Source organism: Callospermophilus lateralis, chromosome 3, assembly GCF_048772815.1.
Source record: "Callospermophilus lateralis isolate mCalLat2 chromosome 3, mCalLat2.hap1, whole genome shotgun sequence".
Lineage (NCBI taxonomy): Eukaryota > Metazoa > Chordata > Mammalia > Rodentia > Sciuridae > Callospermophilus > Callospermophilus lateralis.
In genome coordinates, this window is record NC_135307.1 from 45,957,312 (window position 1) to 45,972,695 (window position 15,384).

The following is a 15,384-nucleotide window of genomic DNA, read 5'->3' on the forward strand; positions in this document are numbered from 1 at the left end:
TTTTTTTTTTTTTTAAGCTAGCTGTTGATGGACCTTTATTTTATTCATTTATTTATATGTGGTGCTGAGAATCGAACCAAGTGTCTCACACATGTGAGGTGTTCTACCACGGAACCACAATGCCAGCCACCTTTAACCTTTTTTGGAAAAGAACATTTTATAGAATCTCTTCAATGTCTCTGGATATAAATAAAGCAGGCACAGGCCCCATTTTGTCAGGAGCCTGATCTGTCTGGTCACCTTGCCAGTCCTGCCCCTGCTTTTGAAACTACTTTTTATGTTCTATGGTTCTGTTTTTCCTTTTATTTCTCAGCTAGCCCATTCCACTGAAGGGAACCCCATTCCCACCACCAGGGCGGGACATGGGTGGGAGACTTTGTTGCCTGGTCTCTTTCTTTTTTTTTTTTTAATATTTAGTTTTCAGTTTTCGGTGGACACAACATCTTTATTTTATGTGGTGCTGAGGCTCGAACCCAGTGCTCTGCGCATGCCAGGCGAGCGCGTTACTGCTTGAGCCACATTCCCAGCCCTGCCTGGTCTCTTTCATTCCGTAAATAAAACAAATAAAAATAAAGTGGGGTCATTTATTCATTTGCCACATGTTGGGGCTCATGCATGCTAGGCAAGTGCTCTACAACTGAGCTTCATTCCAGCCCCAAATTACTTTTAAGTTCATCACATTGTTTCATCTTATCTGTAGCTCATTCCGTTTTATTGTTGAGTGGTATTCCACTGTATGCCAATAGCACAGTCTGTCTAGACATCTGTGTTGTTAACAGTTTAAAACTATTACAAATAAAATCGCTGTGAAAGTATGTATAGAAATATGACACCCAGAAGTGAAATAACTTGCTTTTGTTTTAAATTAAGTCTCTGGTTAAGTGTTTACAATATATATTAAATAAGTACATATTTGTTGTTTTGTGTAAAATAAAACAATATATATATATATATATATATTTTTTTTTTTTTTTTTGTATTGGGGATTGAATCCTGAGGCCCTTTTACCACTGACCACATCCTTGGTCCTTTTTATTTTGACATAGGGTCTCACTAAATTGCTAAGACTAACCTTGAACTTGTGATACTCCTGCCTCAGCCTTCAAAGATGCTTGAACTACATGCATATACCACAGCACCCAGCTGTGGACAATATACTTATAAGTGTCTAAATACTCAAAATTAAAATTAAAAGGTTTTTGATTATTTGATTAAAAAATGTCAGCCAGGCTGGGTGAGGTGATACACATCTGTAATCCCAGAGGCTCAGGAGGGTGAGGCAGGAGGATCACTAGTTCAAATCCAACCTTAGCAACTTATCAAGGCGCTATAGCAACTCAGTGAGACCCTATGTCTAATTAAATACAAAAAAGAACTGAGGGGCTGGAGTTGTAGCTCAGTGTCAGAGTACTCACCTAGCAAGTGTGAGGCACTGGGTTCAATCCTCAGCACCACAAAAAAATAAAATAAAGGTATTGTGTCCACCTACAACTAAAAAGTATATATATTTTTTAAAAAAAGGATCAGGAAGTGGCTTGGTAATTAAAGCGCCCCTGGATTTAATCCCTGGTACAAAAAAAAAAAAGTCAGCCGGGCATAGTGGTACATGTCTATAATTCCAGTGGCTCTGGAAGCTGAGGCAGGAGGACTGTGAGTTCAAAGCCAGCCTCAGCAACTTAGCAAGGCCCTAAAGCAACTTAGTGAGACCCAGTCTCTAAATAAAATATATTAAAAAAAAAAAAAAAAAAAATCAATACCTCTGATCAGATAGGAATTTCTGTAGAATATCTTAAGTTTTTAGTGCTTTGTAGACATCTATGTTAGAAAATGTTTTTGAGGACTGAAATTGTGGCTCAATGGTAGAGTACTTGCCTAGCATCTGTGAGGCCCTGGGTTCGATCCTCAGCACAGCATATAAATAAATAAATAAAATAAAAGATCCATTTATAACTAAAAAAATATTTAAAAAAATGTTTTTGATTACTAAGAGGTTTTTTGCACATAGCTTTCTAACAAGAAATGTGAATTGCCCTAAAATTAAGCATGTTTTTGTTTCATGGTGCTTTCATCCTCGATGGAGGACTCATACAAACTTCATTTATGTTTTTGCAGGAGTTTACCTAAAGAAATATACCAAATTTTTGGTTTTTAATTTCTAGATCATCTTATATCAAAGGTTTATAAACGTTTTAAAAAATATTTATTTTTTAGTTACAGACACAATATCTTTATTTTATTTTTATGTGGTGCTGAGGATCGAACCCAGTGCCTCATGCATGCGAGGCAAGCACTCTTCCTTTGAGCCACAATCCCAGCCCCAAAAAGTTTATAAACTTTTATGTGGGATTCCCTGATCTACAATTCCAAGAGGAGAAAAAAAATTTACATTTGAAAATATAATATCCCCAAATAAGCCATCCTTTAAACAGTTTAAGTCCAGCAACCTGTAAAGAAACAAACAATAAAGTTACCTTAGCCGCTTGAGATTCTCTTAAGTAATATTTCAAAAGGTCAGAAAGTTTGAGGTCTTCATCAGCAGATACTCTTGCTTCTATTTTCTGAAAAAAAGGGGGGAAACTGGGTATGAAATCAATAAATTATCACTCAACATTCTCATTAATAATTACGAAAAATTAAAAGGTATAAATAATTGCAGTATCTGTTTGTTTTATCTAGCTTCCTTTCCCTTTTCCTTCCTTCTAGTTTTTTGCTTTTCTTTGCAACTCTGACAAAATATGTTTTGTATGTGGTGCTAAGGATCAAACCCAGGCAAGCGCGCTACCGCTTGAGCCACATCCCCAGCCTTCTGACAAAATATGAACAGAAAAATCAGATCAATGACATTAGTGAACTTATAGAAAGATTTTATATCTGATTCCAGTTCTTGGCTACAACAGGTGTCAACATCAATAGCTTGTTAATGTCAATAGCTTCATTTATCTGTTTATTTCAATGGCAAATGCTATGTACATATGATTTTAAGATAACAAAGGCTGGCAATGGCAGATTAGATAATTCAAACCAAACCTTCTTAAGTAGAAAATCTGGTCAAAGCATTAATAAAAAGTCCTTGAGGACATCAAAGAAGAATCAACATGTAGTAAATTGAGCTGGGATGGAAATGGGAAGTAGCCATGCCAGACTAGAGACCTAGGATAAGAGAAATGTATCATGTCAATCAAATGCAATATCGGGCTTCATTTGGATCCTGACTCAGACTACACTGTAAAAAAGCTACTTATGAGATAACAGGGAAAAATCTATACACTGGGCATTTGGTGACATAATCATGGATAACAGTAAGGGCCATATTAAATCTAATAATTCTTATCTGTAAAAAAGGAGAGATGTACACAAAAGGACACAAAACAGAATAAATATGTACTATTTTTTAACTTTACATAAATATGAAATTATCATCAAAAGTTAAAAACAAACAAAAAACCCTACATGCACACCAGCAAGCTGTGGAATAACCTGAATGTTCTCATTCATTCTGCTAGAAGTGTAAATTGGTACAATCACTTTGGGAAACAAATTGGCAGTATCTACTGAAGCTTTTCATATGAATACCCTATGATCCACCAATTTGCTTCCTAGTTATATATACCAACAGAAATGTATACTGGAATTCTGCCAAGGATATACAATTGTCTTTTTTTAAAAATATCTTTGGTTGTAGATGGACACAATAAATTTATTTTATTTATTTTTTATGTGATGTTGAGGATCAAACTCTGGGCCTCACACATACTAGGCAAGCGCTCTACCACTGAGCTAAACCCTAGCCCATACAATTGTCTTAACAGTATTATCTGTAAAGAATCCCAGACCCGCTGGGGGAAGTGGTGCTCGCTTATAATTCCAGCTACTTGGGAGGCTGAAGCAGGAGGATTGTAAATTCAGGGCCAGCTTCAGCAATTAGTGAGATCCTACTGCCTAATAAAAAGAACTGGGGATGCAGCTCAGTGATAAAGCATCTCTGGCTTCAATTTCCAATATACAAAAAAAGAACCCCTGTTGGGCACACTGGTGCACACCTGTAATCCCAGGGACTCTGGAGGCTAAAACAGGAAGATCACAAGTTCAAGGCCAGTCTCAGCAACTTAGACCCTGTCTCAAAATAAAAAGGGTTGGGAATGTAGCTCAGTGGGAGAGAACCACTGAGTTCAAGCCCAGTACCACAATCAATAACACCGACATACAGAACCCAAAACAAACTATACAAATGACTACCAACTAAAAGTAAAACAGATAAATTAATGGAATACTATACAGCAATCAGAAAAAAGGAACTACACGTATGCAACAACATGGGGATCAATGTTGAATAAATAAAACTAGACATAAAGAATACATACTACATAAGCGTTTATATAACGGAAACAAAATAAATCTCTAGTGTCAGAAACTAGGAAAGTATTACTTTTGTGGAAAGTGGTGTCTTATGAGGTAGGTGAAGAGGGACAGGGCATTCTGTGAAGCTGGTAATGTTTTATTTCTTGATCTTGGTGTTGACAACAATTGTGAAATTTCACTGAGTCATATATACACTTCTAATGTATATACGACTATCTAATATACTGCAATAGAAGGTTAAAAAAACTTGAAGCTTCTAAAAATTACTACATTGTGGAGAAATAAACTTACGGAATCCTTTTTCTTTTGAAGTGCTGGGGATTAACTCAGGGCCCTGTTCATGTGAGGCAAGTGCTCTACCACTGAGTTCCACACCCAGCCCAGGAATTTCTTACAAAGTATGCTAAAAATTTATTTAGATTGATAATAGTAGATAGTATGGGTGTTTTAAAATATGACTCCCCTCCTACCATTGAAAAGTAGGTTGCATGCCTCCGCCCCTTAAATCAAGGTTCTTAGACTGACCACTAGTAAGCACTGTGCCGGTTTCCAGGTCTCAGCTTTAACAAACCAGTAGCTTTCAATTCCTGTTATATGGGGTGGCTCACTTCTAGAAACTAAACACCAGGTTGTAAAACACAAGCAGTCTTGTGGAAAAGGTCACATGTATATGGGACGGCTTCTCCTAACTCCCGCCCCCAGCCACCTAATGCGGTAGCGAGGTTTACAGAAGAGACTAGCAAGAGAGAGAGAACACGCCAGGGAGTGGGCTTTTATTGGGGAACAAAAAATTCCAGGGAAAATCCCATTCAATGAAGGTTAAGGGGGGCAGCATCCCAAGGTCAGGGGCGATGACTGGGTCTTTGGGGCAGTGGCCAGACACGCCTCTGCGCGGACAAGCCCTCGGACCTGGAGAAAGGTGGGGAATAGCTCTGACACAGTTGTGTCTAAGCGCCTCTCGCCCAGCCAGGGAGGTAAATCAAATCACATGCGAGGATGGCCTCCCACACTGTACTGTAGTCTGAAGGTTCTTTATGCCTACTGTGCTCCTTCCTTTCTATTCTTCACAATATATCTCTTGTACGTCTAATCCTATCTTGAAGTCTATTTCTCAGCGTACTTGACACAATTATATTTTGGGATAGGTCTTTATGCTTTTTATGTAAATGCACAGAAAACCACCATATATTCCTAGAAGATGCTCAGTAATACAAACATGAAAGGGATAAGAATGGCATTATGGATATGAGGGTGTCACCACCTACGGATTTGTCCTTTGTGAGAAAGTTTCTTTTTTTTTTTTATCCCTACTATATATAACTCAATTGGCAGATTTCTATACTGGACTGGCAACCACTTCTCAGCTAAATACCATTAAACAGCTGAAAAACATTTCCACTGTTTTATCAACTGTTAAATATTATCTAGACTCTAACAGTAAATTATTATAGTAAATTATTACTACAGTGAGTACAACTTTACCACAGTTGTATACTTGCCTTGTATTGATAATTTTTTTTTTTTTTTTTTTTATGGTGCCAGAGATTGAACCCACGGGCACTTAACCACTGAGCCACATCCCCAGCATGTTTTATTTTTAATTTTAAGACAGGGTCTTACTAAGTTGCTTAGGGCCCTGCCACATGCTGAGGCTGACTTTGAACTTGTGATCCTCCTGCCTCAGTTTCCCAAGCTGCTAGGATTACAGATGTGCACCAGCTTGCCCATGATACTATTCATTTTTGTGGGGAGCGGGGGACTACTGATCAAACCTGCAGCTTCATAAATGCTAAGCATGTAACAACTCCATCACTGAGCTACACCAGTAGGCCCAACACTGTTTTTACTATTTATTCTGTGGTACTGAGATAACGCTATTAATTTTTAAACCAGCATGTTACAGAATATTAAAAGCAACATGGTCCTTAATTTTTAAATTTTTAAAAAATCTTTATTTATTTATTTTTATGTGGTGCTAAGTATCACACCCATTACCTCACACATGTGAGGCAAGTGCTCCACCACTGAGCCACAGCCCAAGCCCATAATTCAGTCTTGATATAGTTAAAATGAATCTAAGACTTCCTCTGAATTTACAAAGCTCCAGAAAAGGATTGATTGTTCTTCATAAAAAAAAAAAAAAAAGAAGACCTAGTTTATTTTTTAAGTTGTCTATAGACTTTGATTTTATTTATCTACATGCAATGCTGAGAATTGAGCCCAGTGCCTCACACATGCCAGGCAAGTGTGCTACCGCTGAGCCCCAGCAACAGCCCCAAACTCGGTCTTCCTAATGAATGTTTTCTTTTATACAAATACCAAAACTCTTTTAACAAAAACAACTTCCTGAAAAACTCTCAGTGGAATTAAAATCTGTCATAATCCTGAAATACATTCATCTTCCTCAATAAATTAAACACAACTACAACAAGTTAAACATTACTATATGCAGAGATTTAGATCCTTAATTACCTTTTTGGAAAAAAAAATTATTATGGTAATAATACATGACACAAGATGTATCCTTTTAGCAGATTTTTAAGTATACAATAAAATATTGTTCATTATAGTACAGATATATCATTATGCAGTAGATCTCCAGAATTTAGTACTTACTCTAGTTTTATCAAACAGTTCTGAAACTTTGAGGAAAAACCTGGAAGGGAAAAATATTTTCATCAGAAGCTACATTTGAAATAATTTCCCACATCAGATATTTACAGAGTATGTTCCCAAACCGTTTCATTAATGAGCATTATTGTTTCCTTACATAAAACATTCAGTGGTCTTATTAACTGGAGACTTCATTTAGTTCAGGAAAAACCTTCCATACTTCCACCAACATAACACATTACTTGAAATCTGTTATAGGAAATTTCCCCATTTCATTTCAAGACACAATCTAAGCCATATACCAAACTTAAAATTTATCTTGGTATTCCTTCAAGTAATATATCACATAATACTAAATAGAGGCTGTACTTTCAACATTATCACAGAAATACAAAGCAATTACACTGAAAGAGACAAAAGGTTGACTGATCTACTGGACAGCACTGAAGCTGGAGAACTTCTTAAAGTTACTGGAGAGTTATGTTTTACATTTTTGATACTGTAATTGAATCCAGGGATACTTTACCACTGAGCTACCTCCCCAGTCCTTTTAATTTTGCAACAGACTCTCACTAAGTTGCTGAGGATCTCACTAAGAGTCTGAGGCTGGGTCTCAAACTTGGGATCCTCCTGCTTCAGTCTCCTCTGAGTTTCTGGGATTACAGGCATATGCTACATGCTCAGTGATAGTTTTATTTTAAACATTTTCAAACATAGCTACTTTGTTTTGAAAAGTAATGAAAATGAACAACCAATTCCTAGCTCAAATTCTGAGCTAGGAATTGGTTGTTCATTTTCATTACTTTTTTCCCTTTACTAAACAGTCTGTCAAATGCTGATATCAATTAAAAACTATCTCACCTGGCATGGTGGGCTCACCTATAATCCCAAGTGGTTGGGAGGCTGAGGCAGGAGGATATCAAATTCAAATGAACCTCACTAATTTAGCAAGGCCTTGAGCAACTCAGTGAGACCCTGTCACTAATAAAATATAAAAAAGGGCTGGGGATATGGCTCAGTGGTTAATCGCCCTTGGGTTCAACCCCTGGTACCAAAAAAAAAAAAAAAAAAAAAAAAAACCAACCCAGTATCACAGGGACTAGGTTTATAGCTCAATGGTAGACTGTATGTTTAGCATATTCAAGGCCACGTGAAACTATTAAAAAGCATTCTGTAAAATACATAATCATAGATGGCATGATAATTGGATTAGGGCAAACTACAGAAAGCAAAACCACAATTTAAGCCAGGTGCAGTGGTGCACACCTGTAATCCCAATGGCTTGGGAGGCTGAGACAGGAAAATCAAAGCAAGCCTCAGCAATCTTGAGAGCCTAAGCAACTCAGTGAGACCCTATCTCTAAATAAAGTACAAAATAGTGCTGGGGATGTGGCTTAGTGGTGGAGTGCTCCCGAGTTCAATCTCTGACACCCCTCCCCTCCCCGCCAAAAAAAAAAACACTATTTAATAAACTTTGTTTTACTGAACACAACTTGCCTTAACAGATTGTTTGATAGCATGGCAAGGTTTATTTTTTTTCTTCTTATCAAAGACTTAAGTATTAATTTTTCACATGTCTATAATTCCAGCAACTTGGGAGGCTGAGGCAGGAGGATCAATTCAAAGTCAACCTCAGCAACTTAGTGAGACTTTGTCTCAAAATTTAAAAAATAATAATAAAAGGGTTGGGAATATAGCTCAGTGACAGAATGCCTCTGGATTCAATCCCTAGTACAAGAGAAAAAAAATTTTAACTCTTTGGCGAGATAGAATCTTCATTATTGTAAGTTATGATCTCTTGCTTTGTTCCAAATATTGGCCCTTAAATGTGTACTAGACACATTTAGAGAAGAGGAAAGTTCAAGAATATGTCTTGAAAAAAGAAATGAATCATGAAAATAGTTTTCCCACTTAAACATTGTTTTAAAATGTATTTGATCTAAGTGGTGGTGCATGCCTCTGGCTATTCCAGAGACTAAGGCAGAAGAATCACAAGTTTGAAGCCAGCCTCAGTAACTAAGCAAGATTCTGTCTCAAAATACAAGAAATAAAACAGCTAAGGTTGAGGGACTGGGGTTGTGGCTCAGCAGTAGAGCGCTTGCCTAGCACCTGCGAGACCCTGGGTTAGAGCCTCAGCACCACATTAAATAAATAAATAAATAAATAAAAATAAAGGTATTGACAACTACAACCAAAAAATAAATATTCAAAACAAAACAAAACAAAACAAAAGCTAAGGCTGGGCCGGTGGCATACACCTGTAATCCCAGTGGCTCAAGAGGCTGAGGCAGAAGGATTGTGAGTTCAAAGCCAACCGCAGCAACAGCGAGGCACTAAGCAACTCAGTGAAACCCTGTCTCTAAATAAAATACAAAATAGGGCTGGGGATGTGGCTCAGTGTTTGAGTGCCCCTGAGTTCAATCCTTGGTCCCCGTTCCCACTCCCAAAAAAACAGCTGGGGATGGACATGCTCCATGGTAAAACCCTTGCCTAGAATGCACAAGTTGCTAGGATCAATCCCTAATATCATAAATAAATAAGCAAACAAATATATATTTGAATTATTTTTCAATAAACAATATTATAAGAGCAAATAAAATTAACTAGTTAAAACAACTAGCATAAAGTCAATAAAGAATCCCAAGTTTGAGGCCAGGCTCAGCGAGGCCCTGAAGAACTTAGCAAGATCCTGTATCAAAATAAAAAAAATAAAAAGGGTATGGATGTAGTTCAGTTAAGTGTCCCTGGGTGCAACCCCCAGTATGGAAGGAAAAAAAGTCCAAGCTCCAATGAAACACACACACACACTCTCTCTCTCTCACCCCGACTCCTGTATATAGAATTTCAAAATAACATTTATTATTTATGATAAACAACACTGACAAATTCTCTAATATACAAATATCCCACTTTCATCTAACAGAAGATTGTAAATACTAAAACTACATACTAAAGCTTATTTTATTTTTCAGATTTAAAAAATATTAGATAAGAAAAAAATGAATCAACTCAAGTTTATAAAAACATTCCTTATTATCAATGCTTTGACAAAAATATTCCAAAATGCCTGCCTAGAGATTACAAGTATGCCAACACATTTTTATTTTGCTTATATCTAATAATGTTTTTAATTAGAATCCTTACTTGCATATATCTGTAGAATCCTGAGTTCCTAAAGCATATAATGAAGAACCAATTCTATTGTAATCATCTGCAGCACCTATGAAAAAAGTTTCAAGAATATATTTGGTCATTAATTTAAAAATACTGACTGAACAGCTATCTGCAACATATGAGATACCAAATCAAGTAAAGGAAATAACACAAACAACCATAACAATTCAATGGATATTATATTGGGTATATGTGAAAACTGCTTTAAGAACAGAGGAAACAGATGATTCCTACTTCAGTAAGTCAAGAAAGGATTTACAAAACTATAGAATGAGCTGGAGTTTGTATGATGAGCAAGTCTTTACCAAACAAAAGGATAACATTTTGCATAAAGGGAATAAGAGAAATACATATCATAAAGAAGAATAGTATATTCAAAGAGCCTGGGGTAGGACTGCAGGATGCATAAGGGAGTGAATGGAATAAAAGATCATATAGGCCATGATAAGAGTTTAGATTTTATCTTGTAACAATGGATCTTATTGAACATATTTATGTCATAGTAGTGGTGAACTCCACCTGAGAAGGATTTTAGATATTAAAAAATTCTGGAGAAGAAAAAAGCAGGGTGACCAGCCAGCAAACTGTTCCAATAACATAATATCAAACCTCTGAAACTGTGAGCCAAAATAAACTTTTCCCCTCTAAATTGTTCTTGTCAGGTCTTTTCGTCACAGTGATGAAAAGTTAACTGAAACAGTAGCTGAAACTGGCCAGCTGGGATCCAGGCAGGTTTCCTGGCTTGGTTATTGGTAACAGAAACCCTCACAAAAGAATGACACAAGAACAGAAGTAGCCAAGCCAGAGACTTATTTTCTCCTGTTACTATAAAATGGAGGTTAATAATTCTAAGTACTCACTCTACTGACTTGACTCTATTTCAGAGGTTATCCAAATTTTAATCTTAGGATTCCTTTATATTCTTAAAAATTACTGAGGAATCTGAAGAGCTTCTTTTTACATGTGTTATTATCTATCAATATATACTGTATATTTTTTAAAAATGTAAAACAAAAATTTTGAACATTTAGTAATTTATTTAAAATTAATAGCATTAGGGCTGGAAATGTGGCTCAGAAGTAGAGTGCTTCTTAGCACACATAAGGCACTGAGTTCAATTCCCAGGACCACAAAACATAAATAAAAGGAAAGAATAAAATTAACATACCACTGAGCTACATTTAAACCAGTCTGTTTAAACCCATATTTATATAAGTAAACTTTCAAATGAAAAAGAGCTATTTTTTTAAAAATTAGGGAGGAGCATGACAACATTACATTTTTATATATCTCTGTTGTACCTGGTTCAATAGACAATAGATTCTCATTATCTGCTTCTGCTTTCATTCAATCTGCTTTTCATTCGATCTACTATGATAATACTGCTTTTAAGTATGTGGGGGGAAAAAAATCCAGCCTACACGGATATATAACTAGAAAAAGAAGAGGTATTCTACTAACCTTTTCAAATAATCATGGATATTCTTCTTCATTATTACACCAAACTCAATAATTACTTGTAATGTGAACTCTAAAATCATTATCAATGAAATTCTTGTTGTTGTTTTTTTGCAGTACAAGGAATTGAAATCAGAAGCACTTTACCAGTGAGCTACTCCCACTTCTTCTTCTTCTTCTCCCCGCCCCCCCCCCCCATTTTGAGGGAGAGTCTTGCTAAGCTGGTGAAACTAGCCTCAAATCTGTGGTCCTCCTGCCTGAGCATCTTGAGTAGCTGGGATTATAGGCATGTGCCACCATGGACAATTTAATACACTTCTTATAAATTAAAGCCTATTAGTATGCCAGGTACACACTACACACTACAAACTTAGTAAAGTTGCAATCCACAGATCCAATGCAATTCCAATCAAAATACCTATGGCATTCTTCACAGAACTACAAAAAACAGTCCTAAAATTCATACGGAACCTCCCCGACACACACACACAAACACACACACACACACACACACACACTGAATAGGCAAAAGATATTTTGAGGAAAAAGAACAAAGCAGGACACAATATGCTGACTTCAAAACAGAGTACCAAGCTTAGTAATTAAACTGATAATATTAGCAATAAATACAGACACACAGACCAATGCAAGAGAATAGAGCCTAGATACAAACTCATGGATTTACAGTCATCTGACTTTTGACATAGGTGCTAAGAAACACATTGAAGAAAGAGCCCTCTTTCTTAAATAAGTGGTGCTGGAAAAATTGGATATTTACATCCAGTAGAATAAAACTAGACCCCTACCTCTCACCAGTCACAAAAATGAATCCAAAATAGTTTAAAGACTTATATAAACCTGAAACTATGAAACCACCAGAAGAAAATACAAGGGAAATACTTTAGGACATCAGAATAGGTAAAGATTTAGCAAGGCGCAGTGGTGCACACCTGTAATCCCAGAAGCTTGGGAGGCTGAGGCAGGAGGATCACAAGTTCAAAGCTAGCTTCAGCAATGTAGAGAGGCACTAAGCAGCTTAGTGAGACCCTGTCTCAAAATAAAAAACTAAAAAGGGGTGGGGATGTGGCTCAGTGGGTATCCCTGGGTTCAATCCTTGGTATCAAAACAAACAAACAAACAAAAAAAAACTAGGCAAAGATTTTTTTGAGAAAAATCTCCAACATACAGGAAATAGAGAAAAACAAACTTTGGGGCTGGGGTTGTGGCTCAGTGGTAGAGCACTCGCCTAGCACATGTGAGGCCCTGGGTTCAATCCTCAGCACCACATAAAAATAAATAAATAAAGGTATTGTGTTCAACTACAACTAAAAAATTAAAAAAAACAAAAAAAGAAAAACTTGTGGGACTGTATCAAAAAAAAGCTGCACGGCAAAGGAAATAATAAAGAGACAATCTGAAGAATGACAGAAAATATTTATAATATGTATATTTGATATTGATATCTAGAATACATAAGGAACTCCAAAAATTCAATAGCAAAAAAAAAAAAAAAAAAAGGAATAACCTAATTAAAAAATGTGTAATATGGGCTGGGGTTGTAGCTCAGTGGTAGAGTACTCGCCTAGCATGTGCAAGGCCCTGGGTTCAATCCTCAGCACCACACAAAAATAAATAAATAAAATAAAAATATCGTGTCCAACTACAACTAAAAATAAATAAATATTTTTTAAAATGTGCAACAAACCTAGACATTTGTTAAAAGACAACATATGGGGCTGGGGATGTGGCTCAAGCGGTAGTGCGCTCGCCTGCCATGCGTGCGGCCCGGGTTCGATCCTCAGCACCACATACAAACAAAGATGTTGTGTCTGCCGAGAACTGAAAAATAAATATTAAAAAAAATTCTCTCTCTCTCTCTCTCTCTCCCCATCTCCTCTTAAAAAAAAAAAAAAAAGACAACATATAAATGGCCAAGAGATATATTAAGAAATGTTCAATAGTGCCAAGCATTATGGCACACATCTGTAATCCCAGTTACTTGGGAGGCTAAGGCAGGAAGATAATAAGTTCATGATCAGCCTGGGCAACTTAGCAAGACCTTGTCTCAAAATCAGAAAGGGCTGGGGCTGAAGATGTGGCTCAGTGGTAGAACACTTGCCTACTGTGCCTGAGAACCTGGATTCAACCCCAGTATTGCAAGAAAAAAAAAAAAATTCAACGTAACTAATCACCAGGAAAATGTAAATCAAAGGTAAAAGCTAGCGACCTATGAAGAAAACGCTTGCACACTGTGGTGGGATTATTAAGTTAGTAAAAGTCATTACAGAAAACAATATGAAGAATCCTTGAAAATTATAGTAGAACTACCATATGATCCAACAATTCTATTACTGGGGATAAATCCCAAAGAAGTGAAATCAGAATTCTGAAGAGACATCTGTATTCCCACGTTCATTGCAGCACTATTCACAATAGCCAAAAATTGTAAACAAGAGGTTGTAGTTCAGCAGTAGAACGCTCGCCTAGCATGTGCGAGGCCTTGGGTTCAATCCTCAGCACCACATAAAAATAAATAAATTAAATAAAGGTATTGTGTCCAACTACACCTAAAAAATAAATATTAAAAAAAACTGTAAACAAGATAACCATCAATCAACTGATGAATGAATGAAGAAAACATGGTAAATATAAAAATAGAATACTGTTCAGACATAAAACCCTGACATCTGCAATAATGTGGATGGAACTGGAGATCATCATATACACTGAAATAAGCCAGGCACAGAAAGACAAGTACATGCTCTCACTCATATGTAGACCCTACTCATAGAAGTTGAGAGTAGAACAGTGATTACCAGAGGCTAAGGAGAGTAAGGGGGAGGGAATAATGATAGAAGGTTGATCAATGGGTATTAAGTTGTAGTTAGGAGCAAGGCGGTCCTTTTCTCCCCATATTTTTTATTAGGAGAAAGAAGTTCTGGTGTGCTACTACACAGTAGGGTGGCAAGAGGTAAGAATAAGGTACATTTCAAAAAGCTAAAGAAAAGATTTTAAAGTCTTCACCATAAAGATGATAAATGTTCAGAAGACAGATGTTTAATGTGGTTTAAATATTATACAATATGCCTATATTAAAATTAAACTTAATATTGTATTAATATACATAATTTTTATATTTTTATGTATTAGTTAAAAAATAATGCTAATAAAAAAAGACTGACAAGGATGGGGAGCAACTGAACTCTCACGTCACTGCTCTTGAAATGCAAAATGGGATAATCATTTTGAAAAAAGTGCCAGTTTCCTAAAAAGTTAAATTTGCATCCATGGAAAGAGACATGCAGGTGGATAATGTAATAGACACAAGTTAGAAATGACCCAAATGTTCACCAATAGGCAAATGAACAAATGATTATGTTGGCATATCCATACGATAGAATACTATTCGATTAAAAAAAAAAAAACTCAACAATAAAAAGTATACACTAAAGGCCACTTTCAGGGGTTATGGATACATGTTCACAATTTTTACTATGATTAAACTGTACACTCTGACACCAAATCTTATAAATACTAATTATAAAAAAATACTAAATATACTCAAATAAACTGTTCATAAAGCTCACTGATCTATCTTGTACTATGAATAAATCTTTTATATACACAATTTGTGGCATTATGCATTGGTTGTTTAGGAAATCTGTTAGTTGTTCTTACAAGTAAATATGGTATTCCATGGAAAAAGCACTTAGTTCAGTCACAACTCAACAGTATTTAAAATGCTCTTCCAGAGAGAATCGTAACATTTCAGTATGCAAA

General features: G+C 36.1%; 1 protein-coding gene across 2 annotated transcripts in view; it reads right to left on the reverse strand.

Moving 5' to 3' along the window:
• Snx6 (sorting nexin 6) overlaps positions 1 to 15,384 on the reverse strand; it is a 61,471-nt gene that overhangs the window by 15,662 nt on the left and 30,425 nt on the right. For both annotated transcript variants that reach the window (XM_076848212.2, XM_076848211.2), the window contains exons 9-11: positions 10,117 to 10,192; positions 6,976 to 7,015; positions 2,472 to 2,558 (exon numbers count right to left, since the gene is read on the reverse strand). In XM_076848212.2, the coding sequence (XP_076704327.1) occupies positions 2,472 to 2,558; positions 6,976 to 7,015; positions 10,117 to 10,192 (203 nt within the window). The remainder of the gene's footprint in view (positions 1 to 2,471; positions 2,559 to 6,975; positions 7,016 to 10,116; positions 10,193 to 15,384) is intronic.